This window comes from Stegodyphus dumicola, chromosome 5 (genome assembly GCF_044657685.1).
Source record: "Stegodyphus dumicola isolate Sdum_Otavi_A_Nest chromosome 5, ASM4465768v1".
In the NCBI taxonomy this organism is placed as follows: Eukaryota; Metazoa; Arthropoda; class Arachnida; order Araneae; family Eresidae; genus Stegodyphus; species Stegodyphus dumicola.
In genome coordinates, this window is record NC_140772.1 from 81,391,718 (window position 1) to 81,416,809 (window position 25,092).

Consider the following 25,092-nt stretch of genomic DNA (forward strand, 5'->3'; position numbering starts at 1 on the left):
TTTATGCCTGCATTACCATTGTTTTGTTTACTACTTTGTCCAAGATCAAATAGGTAATTATGTATAAGTAATTTTTCTTCGGTTTCCTTTCTATTCAGTGTAAAACATTGTATTTAATTAAGTATCTTGCCTTTCATTCTAGTCAGAAACAAATGAATTCTAATTATCTCTTACCAAATGTGCACCACAATTTTTATTTCTTGAAATTTATCCTGAAGTGCTGTAAGGGAGGCTTATTTTTTAATAAATGCGGTAATTTAGTTGCTGAATTTTTTTGTTAAGTTTATTGAAATTTGTTCCTTTACTTATTATTATTGAAATTTATTGAAAAATTTTCAACATTGAGAGTAACAGAAGACCAATTCCAGATTACTCTCAATTAATTCAAAAATATGCCGGAAAATAAGATATTTCTTAATGCACAGTAACATGCACAGACAAAAATTCTTAGTTGTTTAAACATAATTTAAATATCGGTTAATTGCTACATCATAATATAGTTTAAATGTTGAATGGTGTAAGGAAGTCAAGAAACCTTAATCATCGTAATATATTTAAGTTTGATGTCACTTATTCATTATTGTCGGAGCTTATGCATTTGTATTAAGTTCAACTTAAAAAAATGAAAGATTTTCAGTTAGTTGAAAGAGTTTATTTAAATTTGCTGTTTGAAGTTTAGTTCATTAACCACAATTCTAAGCAAATTCCTAGCTTCTTTCGGTACGAAACTAACGTGCAGGTCTTTTTGTCTATTTTCTGATGCCATGATATAATAAATATATCTAACATCACCGGTTGTCATTTTCAAATGAATTAAATGAAAGAGATGTAATGCAAACTTGTCAGGTAATAGACAATTAACTCTACATTACCTTATTAAGCAAAATCTTTGTATGCTTGTTGAATGAATAATCAAACAAAATCTTTGACAATGTTGAATCACGTTATAAGGTATTTTCCCCGCCTTCTTGGCATGCCTTCGTGGTGTGGTGGTCTGCACGCTGGGCGTGCATTCCGGTATTCTGCGAATTCCACATCGTTGGAAACGGGTTGTACACAATGCTGGTGACTATCCTGGAGGACTGTAAAACATGGTGACATGAATCACTTTTGTATTCCTTGTAAATAAATAGTTGCCACTATTAAAGTTCCAACCCTCGTACTATTAACAATTTACTTATATTTTTAATCAGTTTAAATTTGAAGAATATGTTCATTTGGTTTTGCAAATAAAATCGGCGTTCAGTCATTTTATTTTGAAATAAGAAACTACAACTATAAAACTATGCTTTTTATTTATTACTCATATATTTCGTTAAACTACAAAAAACAATGCTTTTCATTTATTGCTCATATATTTCGATAGAACTCGATGGAAAATAGAATATTAATAGATGTACATTCAATTTAATTTTGCGATTCAACAATTTATTTTTAATGGATGATTTAATACTATTTAGATATTCCATATTATGTACTGTTTACGTGGTGTTGTGGATAAAACCATTTCTATATACTGTGACATAATTTGCTGTCACTGACGTCATTTTACTCATTTTTTACTCCTTTTTGTATTTACCTTAGAAATGTTACTTTATTCTAAGGCTGTATGATTGGTGTCTGATGGCAACGTTTCAGAATGAAAACAAACGTAACCTTATTTCTAGGCAATAACTGATTGAATTGCAACCCAGTTAATCTACCCCCAATTGCTTGATACTTCACTGTAAATTATTTCTTCAGTAAACTTGAGTACTCATATTGAACAAGCACAATTGCAAAGTATATCCCTTTTTATGGAAAAAATTACATTCTGTAATGAAAACAAAATGAGTATACAAATTAAGCAAAATTTTGAGCTGAAATATACTTTTTTTGTTATAGCTTTTCATTTACATATTCTTTAGAAAGAAGATAATGAAAAACTCCTTTTATAGTTATGTATAATTTTATACCTAAGCCATATTAGAACTTTGTCGCGACACCTTTAGGCAAATTATATTTACTAAAGTGTGCGTAACATTAATACACATTAGAGTATAGACTGAAAGATTCCTAAAAAATTAAAATACTTTTAGGTTTCTTCATAATACATTTCTTTACTTTTAATTTTCCGCAAACTGCTCTGAAATAATAATGGCACTCAAGAACTATTTGCCAAAAATTAGGAATCCTTTCGTGGAGGACTTCCTGATGCAAACTAATATTTATTTACTATGTTACATATGGGAGAACCGCAAAAGCTCCACGCAATCTGATAGATACCCGGACAAATTATCAGCAAAGATTTGTCAGTGGCCGAGAGGCTAATGGTAATTCTTCGCTGGTACCTTAATTAAGGTAAGTCTGTATGGTCTGCTGCACTAATAGCCTGTAGTAGTAGTAGTAAAGGTTAAAACTGCGCAACCTCAGGAAGTCCCATATTCTTACGACAAGAAGGACTGATTGCGTTGGACTTCTGTAGTTTTCGTCACTAGTTCGCATAACGTAAATATGAGTTAATAATGCATAGAAAATTTGCCCTGAAATTATGCTTCCTCTTTGACGGATAATGTTTTCGCGCATTTCCGTGATTAAATAACTTAATCCAAATTCTAGCATTTAGAGTGGCTTTAGTCACTCACCAATGAGGTGCAGCTATTTTATACATAATTGATATAATATATTGCAGCTATTTTATACGTGAAACGAAGTATCTTCTAACTGAGAATATATTTATTGCATGGGGCAGTGTAAATAACAAACTTTAGAATTGAGGATGTTTTCGCTAATTTTTCCTAGCCTTTCACTTACATGCATTTATTTTCTTTGCAGGATCTGTTGCTTCTAGAAGAACAAGAGGTGAGAAGTCATTTTTGTTATATCCATTTATATTTCTACCCTGAAAATGTAAGCTTTATCGTCACTTTAGTTTACTTGTCACCCACAATTTAGATAATGCATTAAAGTACCGCAGTAAATAAATTTCAACAAATAAAAACAGAAAATTTATTGCCTGTAAAACGGATACGAACATTACATCAGAATTCCTTGTTTTCCTTCTAGCGTAAAATACGATTGTTTACAGAAAGAACTTAAAAAATATAGTTCTACTCAAAAGTCCTCAAACTCTCATTGTAAATGTTACTTACTGTAACAATGAAAAACATTTGCAAATATAGCAGCTTCGAATATCTGTGTTTGACCTCCGCTTAAATGTCCATGCACATAAAACAGGTATCATATATGCTACCTACACTCAACAACGCATCGAAAGAAACATTTTGCAAAATTTTAGTTTTGGGGATGTATGAATGGTTGACTTCAGTGAAAACTATCTCTTTGAAGAAAACCTACTGGGAACAAATCTTGAGGCTAAACATTTTCATTTCAAATGCAAAATGTCCCAGGTAGATTGTCGATATATTAATTTCAGCGGAACATGTACCGGCTAGGAACCATCCATTGGTAGGAGAAGGAGAAGCTCGTTTCTCAGAAAAGTTTCTCCCATCCTCATGCGTAGTGATATGCGATAACCGTGTTATGGACAAAAATACAAAACGCAGTGTATGGAAATGGAGGAAAGAACAGTCAGGACGTCATGAGTCTTACGCAAGAACAGGTCTTGCTCTGTTAGAACCTGAAATATCTTCTAAAGAATATCAGAATGGCGATCCGTAATAGTCTTCGTAGCATTTTGAACAATTTATCGAGCAACATATGCCGTTATTGGGCTTTGTTTTATTGAAGATTATATGGTGGTCATTTCCAGCATCTTCTGAAAAAATATTTGTTGTTTACTCTTGTTCTAACTACGAGTACTGTACAACTAAATTATCGTACGGGATATAGTTTACAGCACTAAATCAGGAACAGTACAACACTAAATGAGTTCCTGAAATCAGTTCAAGGAAGCTAGGAACGAATTTCAATGAAACATGTTTCGTCTAGGAACTAATGTGCAACTAAATCAAAATAAATCAACGTGAAAATAAACACAGAAATATTTTATATCAAAATTCGCGAACTTTTGAATCACTCTTTAAAGATAATGCAATAATTTAACTTCCTAGTTATTTTTCTGCGTGTTTCAGAAGCATGCAAAAATTTAAATTTGATGTTAAATGAAGAAGAAACAGATACAAGGAAGGAGAATAAATTTTAAGAAAAGGAAGAGATAACGTATTTCTTCTGACAGTGATGATTGTAAAAAACAACTTATAAAGAACCGTTGTCACTAACAGGTCTTTAAACGTTTTTTATAACAATAACAAGTTTAGAGGTTATTTAAATTTAATTTTTTTAAGTTATTTTTTATTTACTTGTCTAATTGTCCATTTATTTAAATGTTAAATTTAATTTATTTATTTGGGTAAATTGTCCCTACAAAGAAAACGCTAAAATCTGTGAATCAAAAATATATCAAATATTTTAATATCATTTATTTGATGAAAATGCTTTTTGGATCAATATTTGTGTAAAGCAAAATGTATAAATGTATGTTATGTTGTGAGAAATGCCTTATTTTTAAGCTGAGACATAGTCTTCAAATAATTTTGTTTTACTATTAATATATTTTATCTTTCGTATTGTAAGTTGAACGACTTATATTAATATTCAAATCAATCATAATACATTTGCTTATATAATTATCTACTATATCATATCTGTTTGTCCAATTGTGGTGGTATTTTTGGTTGTAATCATGTATTCCAGATCCGTCTGTAAAGTGGTTCACAATGAAATTAAAATATAAAATTCCATCGCAATTAAATTAGCAGCTGTTACTCTACAAGTATATGACACAAAGAAATTAAATAAATGCGTTCAGTTAGTCATACGCATTATTTTGTGGCTTAAACACAGATCTTGCCATTCATTTTTTTGGATAATTTCTATAAAAATATAAAAATTTTAATAAAATTTATTCATAAACTAAAACAAATTTTCATAACAAAAACAACACGTTTTGAGATCTATTGCAAATATTAAATTAGCCCCCGAGGATGAAATAAACCCATGAGTATCAGTTATTTTTTCTATTATTTTTTAATTTCTTTGTTACTTACTACTAACTTATATCCGAAAACGCAGACTAATTTAATTGTGAATTTCGTGTTTGAAAAGGAGTATACTTTTTTTTTATCTCAAGAATTTTATGCCATCGAAAGTTTACTAATTTTCTGAAACATGATGAAAAGTCATTTTGCTGTAGGTCATACACAAAATAACGATGCTGTTTCAAACGTTAACAAGAAAACTGTTATCCACTTTACAGGGGCACAAGATACACCATCATCAGCTTCAACTGATTGTTACTTCAGTATTCTTTGTGTTTTCTTATGATCAGAGATCAGAGATTTCTTATGATCAGATTTTTTATGATAAGTTTATTATATCTTGATTGCAATCCTTAACTAAATCCGCATGGTAATCAAATTCATTCAAAACTTATTTATTGTATTATGTACGGTGTAATGATGTACAGCGCATGCGTTATTCGAGCACGAATGTCTTAGATAGACAAGCCGCTCTGGTCAGTATAGTGCCTAGCGATGCCAGCTACCATATCGTTGGGTACCGATGGATGTTGTAAGTTAAGTGTTTGTGCAGATGGAGCTACTCAGAACACTGGCGAGCCGAAAGTTACCTCAAGTGGTAGTAGAAGAGAGTTGGGAGACTCTCGTATCCATCTCCCGGAAGGTTCTTCGTCAATAGCGGGAGTAAATTGCATTGTTAGTGCGGTGGAGCTATACCTACAAGACTAGTTGTTAAGTTCTGGTGACTTATCCACTATCTTGTACCTGATATACACTGCCAGTGACGGTACGTAAATACTATCTTTAACAAAGCAAAAAATCCATGATGTGAGATTCGACGGATGAAGAAGCTGATTTCATTTATAGCACTGTGCAAAAACACAATTGAAAATCGCTTACACTTTAATGTGAAAAGGGACGAAAGAGTTCTAGACAGAATGTAATCGCTGATATTCATTTGCGGTAACTATGAATGTTCCAACATATTCAGGAAAAGGTGCACTTTATCGCAGCTAAGCAGAAAATACTGACGTTTCAAGAAGCACTGTGCAACGTCAATTTTAAGCCGTGCTTGGAACCCTTGTTACCGCGTAATCATAGCTCTGGAAATCTCGAAATGGAATACGTATAAAAAAATGTTTTCCTTCTGCGATGCAGTATTACAAGTAAACAGTGACTCCACGGCATTACAGTAAGATGGCATGCAAACCGCTAGTAATTGTGTAATAGTCATATACAGTTGTTGATGACTATGTGAGCTGTGTCCGTATATGCTGAGAAAAACGTATTTTACTAACTTTTGAAATTGCACCATATTTTGTCTAAATTGCTTATATCAAGCGGGTGTCCACTGGTTTATTAAGTTCGTTATTTTTAATAATGCGATATAATTCTTTTTATATCATTCTTTTTTACATAACTGTTTCGTATCTGGCATACTTTGAAAACGAGGCTGTTAGTGCTATTCCTCGATAGAGAAATTTTTACTAACAGATTAGCATAACTTCTAAATCTATAAACATTCGCTTAAAATATCTATTACTCAATCAACCCAAGAATTTATCTTTTTTTCCCACAATGAAATTACTTTCCTATTTACTGTCATCATCGTGAATTATAAAATTTCGAGTTTTTAGCTAAGTAAAAGTTTTTCGTTTAGAAATTAATCATAAAATACTTACTCTAAAGAAATATATGCTAATGTTGGATAATTCAATTAAAATACGTTTTTTAATATTTTAAGTAATTGTTTAAGTTCATGCTATTCAACGAAATCTGAAAAATTTATGAGATTAAAATTATTATCCTTGGCTCAGATTTCATAATAATGTTTAACTAAGTTTTTATTTTTTAGTTTTCTGTTTCAGATTCCATTTTCTAATTAATTTCAGTCCGTTTACTTTATTTCAACCCGCCTTTCTGTTTGCATTTCTTAGACCGTTTTAATCTTAAAATACTCTGTTTTGAAATTCATTCATTTTCCCATCACATTGCAGAAAGCTGCATTATATTCATCTTTAAAGGCAATAATTTAAATGATGCTTGCTTTATTTGGTTATTTTGTGTATTAAATAAAATGGAAATGCTTTAGCAAATTAAAATATTACTTAAGTGGGAGGCTTTTGAGATTCCTATTAAAATTCAAGCGTTTAATGCACTTTGGCAAATTCTTATTTCAGAGATGAAAGAAATGAGCGCGTTTAAAAAGGATAGTCTGTTGTTGAATAATGCCTTTTCGAAACTCATTGATGCATTTCAGGAAATCTGAAAATGCACATATTACAATCATGTCCATAAATTAAGGATAATTCGGAGTCACGCGGAAATTGAACTCTAAAATAAATATATCACCTGTAAAATCACTACACACATCTTCAAGAATCATATGCAAATTTCAGGAAGTAACCAGATGACACCGATGGTACGTCACAATGACGAGAGTGTAAGAGAGTGATATATAAGGAATACAGTCAAAGAAGTAAAATTGTTCGCAGGCGCTTTATAAGCATTTCAGTAAAATAACCGAATAGTTACGACACAAAGCACGCATTTGGATGATTTTTTACGTAGTAGAATTATCGGCCGTCGGGAATGTGGGCGTACTCAACTGGAAGTATCATATGAACTTGGAATTGCCCAGAGTGTTATCTCCAGGCTTTGGCAATGATTCCAAGATGATGGTAATGTGAGTAGACGTTACAGCACAGGTCGCCCCAGAGTTACAACGGCGAGTGCGGACCGGTATTTGGCAGTTACTGCCAAAAGGAACTGGCGAAGCAAAGCCTCAGACCTGTTTCGTCAGCTCTCTTCAGCCACTGGTGCGACAATTTCAAGGCAGACCGTGTACAGGCGCTTAGGGCAGATTGGTCTATATGCTCGTAGACCTGTCAGATGCGTTCCACTTACTGCAACTCACTGTCGCCTGCGGTTAGCCTGGAGTAAAGAGCATACATTGTGGACACCGCAGCAGTGGGCTTGTGTGATGTTTTCCGACGAGGCCAGGTTTAGCTTGCAGTCTGATTCTCGCCGGACTTTCATATGAAGAGCTCCAGGTACCCGTTACCACCAAGAAAACATCATTAAACGACACCTTTACCGTTGTGCAGGAGTGCTCGTTTGGGGTGGAATTATTCTGGGTTTCAGAACTGACCTGCATGTTCAAATTGGAACTATGACAAGCCAAATCTATCGGGGACGTCATTCTGGAACAACATGTACGTTTGTTTCGGAGCTCCATGGGCGCACAATTTGTGTTTATGGATGACAACAGCCCGTCTTTACCGCGCAGACATCGTAAGCGAATGCCTTCAATCGGAGGATATCACCCGTATGAACTAGCCAGCATTCTCACTGGACTTGAATCCAGTAGAGAACGTGTGGGACATGCTTGGCCGACGAGTTGCAGCCCGTCAACCTCCTCCTACATATCTACCGGAACTTCGGAGAGCATTGCTTTTTGAGTGGTGTAATATTCCCAAAGATCAGATCGATAATTTGATACTCAGCATGCGTAGGCGTTGTACGGACTGTATTGCATGGTCTGGGAGACATACAATGTATTAACAATCGTACCAACCATGTAATATTGGTTTCTTGTAAATAGGTTTTTTTTGTAATTTGCTCCAGGGTGGAAAAATCACTAATTTTTGTAATAATATCAAACATATAGCATCTTATTTTGCTCTTAACCTTTTGTTTTATAAATAAGCTTTACAAATAAGTCAAATTTGTTTTTCTTCTAACTCTTCCTGTTTTTGCATTATCCTTAATTTATGGACATGAGTGTATTTAGATGATCTTTAAAAATTTAGATATAAAGATGGCGTACAATTTTCTTGTATCATATTTTAGCACTTGCATATAAACTTCACTATCTTTACGTGCCATAAGTTTGAAAAACAAAAAAAATGTTTTAGAAATATATGTGGAATTATTGTGCAAAATGTCTAAGACAAAAAGTATTTAATGTTAAATTTATGTTCCGTTCTTCTCTTAGTAGCAATGCTGTTTTATATATTTGTGGATAATTATAGTTCAGAAAGTCATTTTCATTTATAGGGATCTGTGAATTTTAAATTTGGTGTCTTATTTGCCAAAGCCCGCCAAACTACGGATGACGAAATGTTTAGCAATGGTAAATATTCGGTTTTATTGTTTCGATCATTGTGCTTACCTGTTATTTTAGTTTTATAACATAAGAAAATTAAGAATTAATTAGCATAACAATATACTCATAAAGGCAGGTAACATGATATTAAATATATGTTTAAATATTTTGCCTTTTTATTTTATTTATAATTTTATATTTATGCTTCCATTAACAGCTGTAACTTATGGTTATAAAATTCTGTTAGTGTGTAGTTTTTATCAATGTATATTATTTTTATTTAGACAGCTCACGGCTTCTTTTAATTACTCATCCTTTTTCATCAAGTCTGAAATTGCATATTCTATAGAGGTGGTGATAGTCACTCATCGTTACGTTTATTTTAATGGTGTATTTATTTTAAATTCTAAAAGCTTTTAAACCCTTTCTAATGTGTCATAAGTTATGTTCTCTGCAAAGTAGAAATTATGTTTAATGCTAAGATGAAGATATTTATAAATTGCAAAAGCTTAGTAAGATAGTTCGGACAATATCGAAGGTTGTATCAGAGATTAGAATCTGTTGTTTTATAATACTCTGATCTGCTGATATAAAATAAGCATAGTCTTCTCATTTAATGTACTCTTGCAGTAAAATTGCCACGATTTTTATTCTTGTATTTGTATGCTTTTATTTATCATGTCATCCCAATTATATTTTCACTTCATCTTTTGAAAGGCACGTTTCCTTAGTATCCATGGTAAGATGCATCATGTTTTACCTAAAACTCTTTCCTAAGTTTGACTGGGAAGTTCATCATGTGTATTTTGGTAGTTTTTATTTTCTTCTGGAGAAAATTCTGGGACATATTTTTTCTCTAAATGAAATTTTTAAACATTTCTGTGAATAATTTATTACACAATTGGGAAAAGCTGCAGGAAGTGGAATTTTATTTTTAGGCCCTTAGGATGCAACTGTACCAGCTAGACACTTATATTTTATTTTACTGATTGAAGGTTAATTCTTAAAACTTTAGAAGTTGATTTTCCTGACATAAGTGATTCATTCAATCATGACTTGGTTTATAGAAAGCTAAATCTTGTAACATTTTTGTCGAGATATATATTACATTGTATTTCAAATGAATGCCAGAGGCTGAAATTATCATTTAGTTCTTTTCTGTCGTATAAATCCGAAACTAAGCTATTATTATGTTTGATTGAAATATGTTCAAGGAAGACAGAAAGAAGTTGCGTACGAGAGTAAATATAACTTTTCAGTGCAGAATAGCAGACTTTGAAAACGATCAATTTTTATTAATGTGTTTATGCTTAGATTAAATGAATTTTCTTATGAATTTAATTTGTTATTCGTTTTCGAAATACATGTATGAAAATCAGTTTCAGGAGATACTTATTTTGTCTGTTGCTGTGAATCAAAAGAATTTATTCAAGAGTACAAAATATAACAATGTTAACTGATTCTATTATGCATGCTTTCCCTCCTCCTTTCAAATACTAAGAAAGAAAAAGGTAAATTCTTTTCAGAATAACTCTTTTAAAGAAATGAAAGAATAAAGTGTGTACCAGAAGATAAAAATTGTTCTTCAGTCGGGATTTTTACTTTCTCCCTAACAGGAGTTTTTATTGTTTACTCTGTTTGAGCATTATTATTTTCAGCATATCTCATGGCGCTTTTGTTGTGCTTTATTTTTTGTTTCCTTTAAACTTTGATCTGGAAATTTGACTTTAGGAGGAAAGAAACCACTTACAATGATAGGAAATGATTTTTAAAATGCATATTTCTTAAGCATACGCGTTTCTAAAATTTTCTTGTAATAAAATGTTGGTACTGTATATTTCAAAGCAGTCATTTAATTTATGGTATTATGCAATGAAATTCAAAAATTAATGACGGAAAAAACTCAAATCTGCATAATATGTAGTATGAATAACAATTCAATTTCTTCTATTGTGAACTGGCTAAAATCTTCTCATATATTATGAGAGAGAATCTCTCTAAATTTTTTCGAAATTCAGGTAACCAGTGTTTTAAAAATTTTTAATTTCAAACAAAACTCTAACTACACGGAAGTAAGTATTTCTAAGAAATGTAAAATTGCAAAATGTAAGTAAAATACAGGGGTGTTTACCAAGCCTGTGAACAAAGTTTTCCGAATATCAAAACTTAAAAAAAATATATCTTGGTATGCTAAGTATCAATGTATGCTAAGAGAATTAGCACGTAAGTGTATAAAAATGTGGTGTTTATTTTATTTTTTAAATATTTATATAAGAAATTTATTATGTTTTAGTACCACTTATATCCACCAGATGGCTCTTAATTTATAGCAGATTCAAAATACCTCTAACAAATGCCTCTAGTACCGGCTAAAATCAGCAAAGTCTTTTTCTGAATAGCCTGAAAAGCATTTAGATTTTCCCATAAGTAAACATAAATACTGGCCAGTTTCCGCTAAAGTATCTTGCGTGGAAGTATATCTCTTCTTAAGATGAGAACCCTTCTATACTTTGCAGTAGTAATAAAAACAAACAACAAAAACATTTAGGGATCTTAGCATCTTTTCTACGGTCAGTAGCATAGATTATACACACACACTTCAATTAGAACCACAGCCAAATATCAGAGTGTTCGAGCCTAGAGATCTGGATGATTGATTGTTCACACTGAAAACTTAAGTTAAAAGTTTTCTTATATTGAAAGTTTACTTATATGAAAGTTTACTTATACTGAAAGTTTCGCAAAACGTTGAGAGTAAGTGAACTCATTTTACTGATGAATGCCAGAGACAGTGTCTACGCTAATTTAAGTCATTGTTAATCCAAGAGTAGTTGAAAATTATAAGAAAGGGATATAATACACTTTTAGTAATCAAAAATGTTATTACAACTTTACTTGCATTTTCGAGAGTTTGATCTAGCACAGAAGGGTTATGACAATAAAATTCCGCATAGAAGGATGACTTTTCAATTTGTTACACACGGAAAATTCTACCAGCGCTGGATGGATCCAATATCGAATTGGATATATACTGGAAGAATTGAATATATACTGGAAGAAAAGGTTCAAAGTAAGAGGTTTCTTTGTGGAATTGTAAGACATCACTTATTGGTAGCATTTTCGTCAACTTGAGGATTTTAAAGCCAACTTCTTAAAGCTTGGAGTGGCAGTGAATAAATTCATTAGATTACATTAATTAAATTACTATTCAAAATAAGAATATATTGAAATTAACGGAAGATTAAATATTATTAGAATCGAAGAAACTAAATTGTAAATGGTATCAAAGCAAAATACTTACAAAAGAACTTGAATAGTATAGCAGAATTCAGATTCACGCAGATTCATGGTTTGTGGTTTTTAATCGTTAGGAAATAAAAATATTTTTGACGTGGCTCCTAGTAAATCGGTAGTTAGTTCTAAAAAGAATGGCAACTTGGGATGATTTTCCGCGTGCGTGAATTTGAGAAACATTGCTGTACATCAAGGATTCTGATCTTCAGTACAATCTAGTCGATATAATAATGTTAAAAATTTGCGTAATAAAATAAAAACATATTTTTAAGGATTTCTTTGTTATTTGCTACTCCATGCTGTGAATTCCGTGGTATACAAATTTTTCAGAAGCATTCTTTCTTTTATGTCATTTAGATTATGCAGTGAATATTCAGTAATTTCTCAAATTTGTAAATTAAAATAAACATTTTTAAGTATCAGTTTTCTACCGTTGACAATTTCAAATAAAAAACGAGCTAACAGACAAATGAACAAAATTTAATTTGTGTATAGTAATTCTCCTGTAATTTATAAATATGTGCAATTTTCATAATCTTGCAAATGTTGCAGGTACTAGAGTAATAGTAAATTTGATTAAGTAGTTGAATTCGTCATTTAACTGTCATTTTTCTGTTATTTTCTTCACAGAGTTTTGATTTATCGTGGAGATATTTCAGTTTTTAAAATTTTTTTATGGCGAGTTCACATGACGAGGTCCCAGTTATTCAATTGAACATAATACATTTAAGGTTTGCATTCAAATATTAATCAAGTATCTAAAAACAGTGTAAATGTCTATTAAAGGCAGATCCTGCCGCGTAAGAAATGTTTTGAATGCGTACATATAAATTATATTATGCTTCTGGTTATTTTCAAAATATTCAAAACTTAAGTTTTGAACTAGAAAATAGTACGACTTTGTGTGACTGATGCACTCCTACTTAAAATCCATAAAATATACTTATTTATTTGCTTTTGGATTTATCTTCTACACGGAGAATATACCATTTAGAATTCCAATGTTTGTATCAGTATGCTGAAATAAACTGATAAAATCTCCTTTTGAGTGAATTGACACTGCACCTCACAATGATGTCAAATCAAGATGCTTTCATATCAGAATGGAAAATAAAACAGGGCTTGAAAATCACTTCTGAATGGCAGGTCATACAGAATAAAATAAAAAATACGCGACTCTAAATTCATGAAATTTAACTATTCCCCCCCCCCAGAAACAAGATATAATTATTTTTTTTTCCAAACAGAACTTGAGAATTACTCGTAGTAGATTGATTATAGGCAAGTAGCACTTAGATGTCGCTGCAAAATTTAATTCGCAATAATTGACTGGGAAAACAAAGAAGGGAAATAATCACTCATGTTTTAGAGAAAGGCGTTTGCATTTCTGTTAATTTTTAACTATAAATGAATGTTCGTGTTCTTTAGGTGATATTTTGAAAGCAAAAGAAAAAATTCTGTACTTCCTGTAGAATTAATTCTGCTAATTAGATTTAGAGTACTGTTAAGGACATAATTGAACAATAACCTGATAGTTCCTTTAGTTATACATTCCTTCTGCTTGACAATATTTAAATGTTTTTCATTTCGGAACTTAAACGCTTATGAGCGTCATGCTTGAATATTAATTAAAAAATAAAAGCATTTTAAGCAAAAGCGATTAATTTAATTGATGTGGACGTTAAAGGTTTTAGAATGATCTATTTAACGCGATGCCGTATTTACATAATTTTTAAAGACAAATCAGGCTACAATTTTCCAGCGTTAAATTTCAATGCAAAATAATGCTGAAAAGCAGCATTTACTGCAGAAGTGAGATTCTTTTTTATTCTTATCAAATGAGGTGAATCTGTTTAATCATTGAATTTAAAAGAGAGAATATTCAAAGAAACTTTAACTGCCATCGGAAACCGTAATTCCACAACTGTAGCAAAATTATCTAATTATAGATGTCATTTCTTGTGTTTACAAATTAAATGCATCAGAAGACAATGAACGCAAATATTGAATATTGCTATTATGAATCGTCTGTAAATGAACAGTCACGTTTTTAGAAACATAAAATATCATTAAAATAAAATTAAATCCAATAAAAAGTTAGACATTCTTCCCCTTAAAGAAAACTTTTATCTACTCCACTTCTCTATCAATCTGCATTTAATAATTCTTTTCATAAAATCTGTTAAGCATTTAAACATTCAAAGGATGTTCATAAAATGAGTAAACAAAGCTGTCGAAAGATAAATGTGTAAAAGTGAATAGATTTCGAAGAGATTCACAAAGTAATAAATAAAATTAATGTTGCATTTTTTTGTAAGTTACTTAACTTTATTTTTAAATTTTCGCAAAGCTAAAATTTTTAAAGCCAAATACCATTATATCTTTTAATGTTCAAAGTTAAGAGAGGGAATAAATGTTATTCCTAAGCATTCATGCGAACTGTCTTTCACGTTGGCAATTTGCAGTGAATGAGTTTATCTGAATAAAACACGTTTAGCCTTCTTCCATTCTTGTGAGAATTTTGTGAAGTAATTTCCGAATAGCAGGAGTTTCGTTTGTGTTTCAGCTGTTTACCTGACTTGATTTCAAGTTATAAATAGAGTTTTTACTTCTTTTCAGAGACCGGCACAAAGGATTTCGACAAGTTCGTGAATTTATTAGGAGAGAAAATACGACTGAAAAGTTGGGATAAATATAGAGGTGGTTTAGACGTCAAAGGTGAGCTTAATTTATTTGCATGAATTTTCCAAGCATATATTTCTTTTGATTTGTTTCATATTTATCTTGAGATTAGGGCAAACTTAATGAACATTCTTTGTTCAGAACCATAAAAATGTGGCGACTGCTGAATTGTTGCAAATCTGTCGAATATTTTCATATAACTGTAGTTAAATATTTCACCGGAATTAATTTTTAGAACTTTATACAAAAGCCTTATTTATGCATTTTTCTCTCAAAATTCGCAAAAACATTCTTTCTTCAGAGCAGCCTGATTTTCTCTAGAACAGAAGGGATATTGCATGATGAATATAATTAAAATAAACATCGAATATAATTAAAATATATTTACAGTGTAACTAAAATTCTCTAAATTTTTATGATGCAAAATTTGTATTTGATGATATATCGAAGTTTCAGCTGTGTTATAAACTGTTTGTGTAATATTATAACATATTTTTATTTGTATTAAAAGGTTTCATGTTTATTTTTCTGTTTAAAAAGTATAAGTCAGCGTTTGAATTTAATCTTTCTTCTTTAAGAGTGTATTTACGAAACTGTTTAGCAACGCAATTTGTTCTATTCCGTTCTTGAAAAAAGTTGTTCATGATTATACTAAGTCATTTATACTACTTTTGCTTTTCTTTTAGCTTTAGTTGATGCTTTTATTAGTTTCTTTTTATCTGTTACTAAAAGTACTTTCAGGAGAAATAACACAATAATTAACAAAAATACGTTAAATAAATAATACTTAATGAAATTAATTTACTATATTTAAAATTAATTTTATCTAATTAAAAATTAACTAGCTGCCTTCATATTGTTGTTCATTTACTTTTTTATTAAGTACGGCTATCTAACGAGGATTAAATATTCTGTGATTCTGTGGGGATTCTGTGTCAGCTAAACTTAATAAGTATCAAAACTTAGGTTTCTATTATACACTCATATATGCTAGAAACAAAACTTTGCTTTCTTGTATACATTTTCTATATCAGTGTTTCGCAAACTGTGTGAAAGTGCAAAACTATTTCGGAAGAATAGATACGAGATACATTTTATATAAGAGAAAAGGATTTCCTTCTATTGATTTATTGTTTCAATTTTTTAATTATTGGGGAAAATGAGGCTATTGTAATTTAACGAGCTTATCTTTATTATGTTAACATTTTTCAACTTTTAAGAAGGATTTCTTTGAATTTTATATGCATTAAAACATGTATGTCATAGAATAAGTGAAAAAAATTATAAATAATTTTAGCATGCTATCAAAGAAACTTCTATTTTGCGTATATATAAGCAATTAGTAAGTAATTGCGTTTAAACCAGTAAAGTTTTATGTCACCATGCTTGTTAGAAGGAAGGTTAGAAGAAGAAAATGAGCAAGCTAACTGTAAGGTTGTGACGAATCGAGAAACTTGTTTCGTAGAATAAATGACAATAGTTTTGTAATTACGGTGCTTGAAAGAAGGTTGTAACAGATCACAAGTTAAACTATCGTACATGTGCATATAGCTGCTATATTGTAATGAAAGAAAAACCAGCGCTATGGAAAGCGTTAAATATAGTGATGCAGGTCATTAATCAAAAGTTAGAAGCACAAAATGGCCATTTGTGTAATTCACTAAATGGAGAATACGATTTAAGTATATTTTAACAGTTAATATTTTTATGAATCACTTTCATTACACACTTGTAAGGCATATTTTAATTTTATAACAATTATTTTATGACACTTTTCTATCTCTTCTAGCTTCAGGTTACAATTCCTTACCAGAATGTGTTTTTAAAATCGCGTTAAATGCCAATGAGAAATAGAAAGTCTATAAGTTCCACTGACTTAGAGAGAGAGAGTTAGGATTCCTTAATAGCGCGAGTTTGTCTTTTGGCTACGTCTCTCTAAACTGTTACTACCCTAAACTGTTACTACTCTAAACTGTTACTACGCTCGGCCGTATTACGTGCCTTTTGATAGCTTCGCTGGCTAAGTTAATATTACGGGCCAACTAGTTTAGAATTCTGTTAGCTTCGGCTAAATCTCTTTAGTTAGTTCATATATCTTCCATTTTGTGTTTAAGTCCGAGTGGAGGCTTTGTTGTATGTCCTGAGGAAGTGGCCAACTGTCTTTATTTTGAGCAAATAAAGGGTAATTGAACCCTTCTTGAATTTACGTTTCTGTTCTTGGACTTAATCTTGCTTAGTAGTTCACTAGATTCCTCGACATTACATTTAACAAGGTAAAAGTGAGGAGCCCTACACACTGGAACTTTCAAATTCTTAGACGAGAAATAAAGTAATAAAACACCTTAGATAAAAAGTGTTTTCTTTTTAATAACTGATTGATAACTTTACCGAAAATCATTGTGATGTTATTTCCTATCCGAAAGCGCAATTTGAAATTTATTTTCGCTTAAATATTTAAATTTTCAGTGATATGAGTGATTCGCAGATGCAGAGGCTCACAAAAAGTTTACATAAAGAGACGCGTTGCATCGTATTTAATTCGTATTATAATTGTCAAATTATTTTGCAATAAATATCTGAGCAGAAATCTTTTCTGGGTTTTACCAAAATGATGAATTACATAGAAGAATGAGAGTTTTCATGTACGAGTTTTTTATTTAGTTTCCCAAATTTGATTACTTTCATGTATGTGAACGGATCTCAGTAATATGCATCTCCATTTACTGTTTCATTAGTACTAAAACAGAACCATTTTGAAAACGTATATGGGCAATGGATGATATTTCTTTCAAATGAAACAAGTAAATTCTGGTATATTCTCATTGGTTAGACATATAATTTCCTTTATGCATTGCCCAACGTAGAAAATGCAGCACCATGAAGATTCGGCCGTATAAGTATGCAAATTCTGGAGAGCACCTAGCGGAACAAGCAGGGCTGTGGTGTCGGTAGGGAAAATGACCGACTCCGACTTCTGGAATTTTAAAGACTCCGACTCCCCATATGTGAACATATACACATGGGTTACAGCTTATTTTTTTAATGTAAAAGAAGTAATAGATGCTACAGGAAAAAAAAAATTGGTGGCATAGCAAATTATTTATATTAATTAGCATTTATTATGAAATGGAAAACTGGCATTAGTTATTTCAAGAAACAGTATAGCTTCGGGAAGATCTTCTTTGTTGGAGGGCCATAGATCCGATTTGCTAAACTTCAGAGCTGAGAAGAGTCATTCCACACTAACTTGAGTAGGAGGAAGAGCTGTTACTGTTAGTTGTTACTTCTTTTAACTTTTCTGCATAGATTTTTATAAGTTCTAAAAAAGACAATCATATTTCTCTATTTATTCAAAGGCCGTGTAGAAATCTTGTTTGTATTTTGTAATTTTTATATCGAAAGACTCTTTGTTCTTTATTTTCATTCGCTTTGCCTTAGCCTTTTAAATATTATCCAAATATATTTCTCGAAATCTAATTCATCACTGGAAGAGGATGATAGAAATTTAATTGCAATGTCTGCAGTTTGACTGTCCTTATTCAAATTCTCCAATTGTTCTGAGAATAATTTCATTCTTAATGAAAGTTCATAGATGGCTTTCCTTGCCTTTTTAAGTTGTTCGTCATCCAAGAAAATTCGGTGTTTCGAACCTACATATATATTAAAAACCAGCAAGATCTCATTGTTTAGTAAACTAGTTTCTCTTGAAGAAATGATTACTTCTGCAATAAACCCTCCATTTCAGAAAGAAAAACTTCACATTCTTCCATTCTCGCCTCCTGTTAATTCTTTATATTGCAGCTTTTTTGTGGCTATATACGGGGAAGGTAAAAGAGTTTCCTATTCTGCAAAACCATTTCCATAGTCTTTCTGTTAGTGAAGCATTAGGGTTATCTACATCTTCTAAAAAAGTTCTTAATTCTAACAACCTCTTTATCATCAAATATGTACTTCCTTATCGCATTGCTTGATCAATAATTGCTCCTTTTCCTGCTCTCTTCCTATGTATGGCATCAATTTTGGGAGTTCTTGCTGCTGTTGCTGCTTACCTAAATTTATCAGTGAGATTTGTAACTAAATGAATCACTAATGGCAAATATCACATCCATTCTCCTCATATTTATTTATTAATCTGTCAGTAAAATAGAAAATAACTACTTAATGTATGTAGTCCATAAATAAAAATAATAACTCAGGTTGTCATTAATTATTTTTCAATTCCTGTCCATCAAAACCTGGAGTAGGAGTCGGTGTCGACCTGTTTTTAGTGATTTCAACTCCGACTCTTTTTGCCCCAAAATCTGCCCGACTCCGATTCTCACTCCATGACTCCGACTCGAGAGCCCTGGGAACAAGTCATGCAGATGATGTAACATTAAAGTTGGTCAACTGATTGTAGTACAGAATAAAACGGAAGAGAACGGCGGACGAACTAACAGTCGCTACTCTATGCTACTTAAAAAATCCAAAATTTCGAGAAGTTCAGAGTACCAGAAGAAAAGTGTGAATGAAGAGATGTCTGAACGACAAACTGTAGGCAGTTCCGATAAATGGATGATTTTATGGGGAGTCAAATTGTAGGCTTATATACGGCTAGTTGGTCTTACCGTCGTATTGGTGCGGAAACGCATGTAGATGTAGCCATTGTGTATAAAATGTGGTCTAGATGGATCCGATGAAGGAAATGTAAATAGTCGCCAAAAACCAGGTCTATCTAGACGTACTACAGAGTGCACAGGTTCACAGGTTGAGGCATGCGAAGAAAAGAGGTGGCTGACTCACAATCGAGAACATTTTGTAGAATGAGCGGGAGCTCTGGATGCTCCATTATCTGGAGCTTTGGATGGAGCATTATGGAGCTTTGGATGCTCCATTATTAATTTCCCGACGTTTGACTGAAAGCGTCTTGCACACTATCTGCCCTTTGCAAATGCTGCCATTAACGCGAAAGACTATGATGGTGTCGTCAACAAGCCAATTGAACATCTGAATGGCACAATGTAGAATTCAGCAACGGATCTCAGTTTTGTTTTTCTGATGATAATCCTAAATAATAAAAACTTTTAAAACAACCAAACATAAATTTAAAGTTTACCAAGTTATAGTTTAAAACTTACAATTAACTTTTAAACAACTAAAGCAAAAATTAATAACTTCAATTACTGATCAAAAGCGAATAAGAAGCACATTAACTTAAAGCTTGAAATTAATAGACAATTAATACATAACAATAGCAGTTCACAATTGTGACGAATCAGACGCACACTGGTGCACGACGATACGTTGATGACAGCACATACGTAATGCTACTTCAACCTTCAGCAATTGCAAGCCTTGCAGCTTATCCCATTGCTTCCTTGATTTGAGATATTCGATATCCCATGATCTTTCGACTACCGAGCATATCTGGAACGTGACTAGTCATTGTTTGTTTGCTTGGCCCCAGCCGTTATCGGATGACGAATGTTTGAGGAGGATTCAAATCATATGGGTTTCCATACGTCAGGACACTATTCTCACACTAATTGAATCTGTACTTTAAAGGCTCTCTCTGTGTATCAATTGACATCATATTCTACCCAGTCTTTTATGGTGTTACATTTTCTCTACTGAGAAGTGTATGTGTATTCCTTTGATGTTAGTTCTTACGAGCGAAGGAACAATGTACTTTTAGCTGCGATTCGTGAGGATTAAGTTATACAAGAACTTCCATGCAAAAATTAAACACGTTCAATAACTGAAGATCATTAAAGCGTGACTATAAATGAAGAGGTTCTTAATTTTAATACTGGGCCGCTGAAACATTTTCCTATACGATTTAGATATTAATTTTTAGGCATCTTATGAATATATTTTTTAATTATATATATATATATATTTGATGTGTTCAGCAATTACTTTAAATTTATTTCGTAATACTGCCATATATTCCATATGTACTGCAATATACTTCGTACTGTACTTTCCTCCTTCGAGCTTCGTGTTTTTTTAATATTTTCAGTTATTTTAATACAAAAAATATAAATCCATTCTTATTTAATATCATAGGAAAACACGCCTTTGTAAATCGCCTTTACTTGAAAATGAAACAATATCAGAAAAAGTCAATAAAGCAAATTGATTTCAGGTATGAAATGAAACTTATTTGAAAATCTATAAAATTCCCACCACTTTTCATCAAACGAAGTTTTCAGATCCCTACAAAACCTGCAACTTCTGTTTCCAGAAGCTTGAACGGGCAGGGATTTTGTGTGAGGAATAAATAAAAAATGTTTCGTAGAAAAAGTGGAAAGAATTGGATCATGAGTCTCCGCTGTAAAAAAAGTATTGGAAGAAAAGTCGTTGAAATAATATTGGTTTACGTATTTTATCTTGTGAAAAATAAGTTTTCTTTTACGTATGATAAAAAAGTACATTACACAAAAATAGGATTTTGATAGCTAGATAAGGAAAGTTGGAAGAGAAGTTTAAACTGAAAAGGATTTAATGTACTACGTAAACGAAACTTTTAACCTGAAAACTCAATACTACTTTCTTATAAGTATGGCTGACATATATATATGTACTAGGAATATCAGACTCAGTACACAACTAAATATCTTTTGAACGGTTAGTTGTAGAAACATCGTCGCAGCTTAAGAAATGAATAAAATAAAATAAGCTTTCATTCTGTATCTGTTATGAAGCTGCTTTTAATAGAAGTATTCTAAACTTTTTCTAGAACCTGTACTAAAGAAAAAGTTTATGTTCTCTGAAATGGAAACCTTTTGCTTAGCTAAGTTAGTTTTATTTGAGTCTTCCCCCCCCCCGAAAAAAAGGAAACACATTTTCATATTATCAAAATGACTCCATCTATCCCAGCTGAGTCATTATCAGAGAGTAAATAATTTTAGCTAGTGTTAAAGATAACTACTTATGTTAAATTGAGGGATTTCATATTTCTGCAAACGTCTTTCATACTTGATAAATATTTTTACAGAAGTTGGCTGTCACGTTCTCATCTACAGAAACATTCCCTCCAAAAACAATCGTTAGTTCTAGAAGAATAATTCCTAATGAGAATCCTTTCCTCTTTCAACGAAAACTACATGTGTGTTTTAAATTCGTATGTTTCTATGATGTGTCATATGATCAATAGTATATTAGCCTAATCTTCTAGGAAGTAAGACCATCCTTTGAAGAGTTACTAGAGGTTCAAGAGGTTCCCGCAACTTATTGAAACTTCCGTAAATGACGACATCTCCGCAATCAGCCATTTTACAGTGGAAAATTATCTGCTACTTTCTGATTAGGCTAGAATTTTCAGCTTATTGTAATGAGCCCATACATACTTAAGCTAATTAAAACATTTTCAGCCAGTCAGCTTGTTTTCCTCCAAGCTTATTAAAAAGTATGCAAATTAAAGGAGATTATTTTTCAATGCTTCCCTTAGTTAACATTTGAATTAGTATTTAGTAGTGAATTTCTGAATTACTGAATGAATTAGTCAAGTAGTCATTTATTTAGGTAAGAAAGAGGTAACTTAAAACCTAAATAAAAATCATCCTTCTTTAAGGAATTAATATTGTTATTGAACAATTACTATGCAGTAATCGTTCTCATAAATATCTTGTTAAAATGAAATTATTATATTCAATAATAGACTGGCATCGAGTGGCCCAAGATGAACCAAATTCAAAGCAAGTGAAGCCTTCCATTTTCGGTTCGATTTATCTGGAGCCAACATCGATAGTAGTAAAACAAATTAGACTAACTTTTACACTTTGAATAGTTCTTACAGACACTAGACATTTGTAGTTGTTAACTCTAGGTTTATTTGAATTTTATTTTCACAAGGTGAACTTTTATGACATTTCAGTCATAAAAGTTGCCTTCTTGCACTTGTTTTTATTTGTACTTCGATGTACTTAGTGGCAAAAATTCAGCTATGTGTCCTGACTGTAAGTTAATATATGAAAGATCACATCATTCAAAGTTATAGTGAAACATACTGAACTGTCATAAATATATCCAAAATATTTCACATACTTGGATAGATAACACTGGAAGTATAGCTTGAGTGCCTTTTAGTTCATTGGAAAGAAAAAGTACTTCAGAATACGGAGTTATAGAACAAAGTACGTACACGTCACGTTTTGTGCGTCGTTAAATCACGTTCATTGCCGCTCTGAAAATATGAAATGCACCATAGTCTAATCCTTCAACATTTCAGCAAAGCACTTTGATTGAAAGGATGAAAAAGACAAAATTATTATTGTTATTGTACAGTTGTTCGTTGAAGAGTTCGTTGAAGACAAAATTGCTATTAAAAATCGAAAGAAGATTTTTGCACTATATCCATTTCAGTGCCAGTGCCATATGTCAATGCACTGTACATCACTGCTATTTTGTCAGTGTGGCTTCAAGTATTCCGCCGTTCCTGAATCAATAACATCCCCCCCCATTGTCGCAAACCGTGGAGGGCTGACTTTATGTAATATATTCAACGGATGTCATTTACATCCATTTCAATTAGATGAATCTATTTTATTAAAGGAGATTGCTTAAAGCTCCGTGTTCTTTCTGTCAGAAAAGTGTTGTGCAAGGTGTTGATCGTTTTGTGATCGTAAAACTAGCACACATAAACCTTCTTTATAAAGTATGACGTTTACAAAAATGTGCAATACAGGAGAAATAGCTAATGAACATTTCTGTTTTTCGAAAGTAGGTACACATTTGTTTTCAGCTGATAACTGGGAATATTTTCAGAAAGAAACGAATTACATACACTTATCCGGAAAGTTTCTTGCATTAAATGCCTAAGCTTTATATTTTTTGAACGCCTAAATAGTTTAAATAAAGTGTTTTTAGCTCAAGTTCAAATATATCTTAAGAACTCAATTCGTTTGTGTGCATGGAGGATGCTAATGGAAGTTTGCTAGCCGCACTTTCAACAACATATTACATCTTCTCGAAGAAAATAGGTATAATTTTCTACGATATTAATGAAAGGTCCTTCATTAATATCCTCAACAGTGCTCGTAGGCAGGAGTGCCTTAACTTATGAGGTTATTTGGGGAAAATTAATATTCGTAGTTCGTTCATATATGGTAATCTATACCACAAAGAATCTAAATTATGTTGGTTCCCTGACCATTTTACTCTTAAGCACATCACTCGAACTGAATTAGAGTCACCATTGTTTACAGTATATGAAAATTCGTTATGATGATTTAATAGTTATTTGTTGAAATTCTTACGACATTCCATGTAATATTGAATGCTCAGTTGGATAATTTATAAAATCATGTGATAACTGGAAATATTCCCCATTGATTGATAAGTTTTGGGCCAAAGAACTTCTAAATATTTCATCTTATTTTAAATATATATGCAAATTGTAGATTTTCTGCTAATACTTATATTTTAAAATTAAGTGTCTTCTAATACTAATATTTTAAAACTAAGATATAATGGGAAAACTAATCCATGGATTTATGCGTTTACATAGAGAAATACCAGTGTAAACAAGATTTATATAAATGCATTGTTACGTAACATCATCTGAATTGCATGTATGTTTGAAAAACAGTATCTTTTTATTATGCATTGTGAAATGTAAATGTTTATTGCATGTGCTTTTCATATTAATTAATTGCATTTATATGTTTCAGGTGATATGACAGGGAAATATTCTGCGTACACAATATATGAGGGCCATGAAATAATGTTTCACGTTTCTACCCTTCTGCCTTACTCTAAAGACAATCGCCAACAAGTAAGACTTCGTTATGTTTTTCCAAATGAGAATAGTGTGATTAAGGCATATAAATACAGTTTACAGTTAGATCAAGTTCCGGGCACCCGGAAGGCTTTCACAGACTGTTCCTGTATAGTCCGGAGCCCGCAACTATCTACAGAAACGTCCTCCCGAAGTTCTACGAGGGCCGCTTTGGCATATTTTTACACTAAAGTCTAGGTATACATAGCCATACATGAGCATCATTCTCG

The 25,092-nt window shown here is 31.8% G+C and overlaps 1 protein-coding gene across 2 annotated transcripts in view; it reads left to right on the forward strand.

Moving 5' to 3' along the window:
• The window catches only part of LOC118182903 (GTPase-activating Rap/Ran-GAP domain-like protein 3), a 333,886-nt gene that overhangs the window by 172,026 nt on the left and 136,768 nt on the right, over positions 1-25,092 (forward strand). For both annotated transcript variants that reach the window (XM_085816800.1, XM_085816801.1), the window contains exons 8-11: positions 2,815-2,841; positions 9,078-9,153; positions 15,040-15,138; positions 24,756-24,859. In XM_085816800.1, coding sequence (XP_085672926.1) covers positions 2,815-2,841; positions 9,078-9,153; positions 15,040-15,138; positions 24,756-24,859 — 306 coding nt within the window. The remainder of the gene's footprint in view (positions 1-2,814; positions 2,842-9,077; positions 9,154-15,039; positions 15,139-24,755; positions 24,860-25,092) is intronic.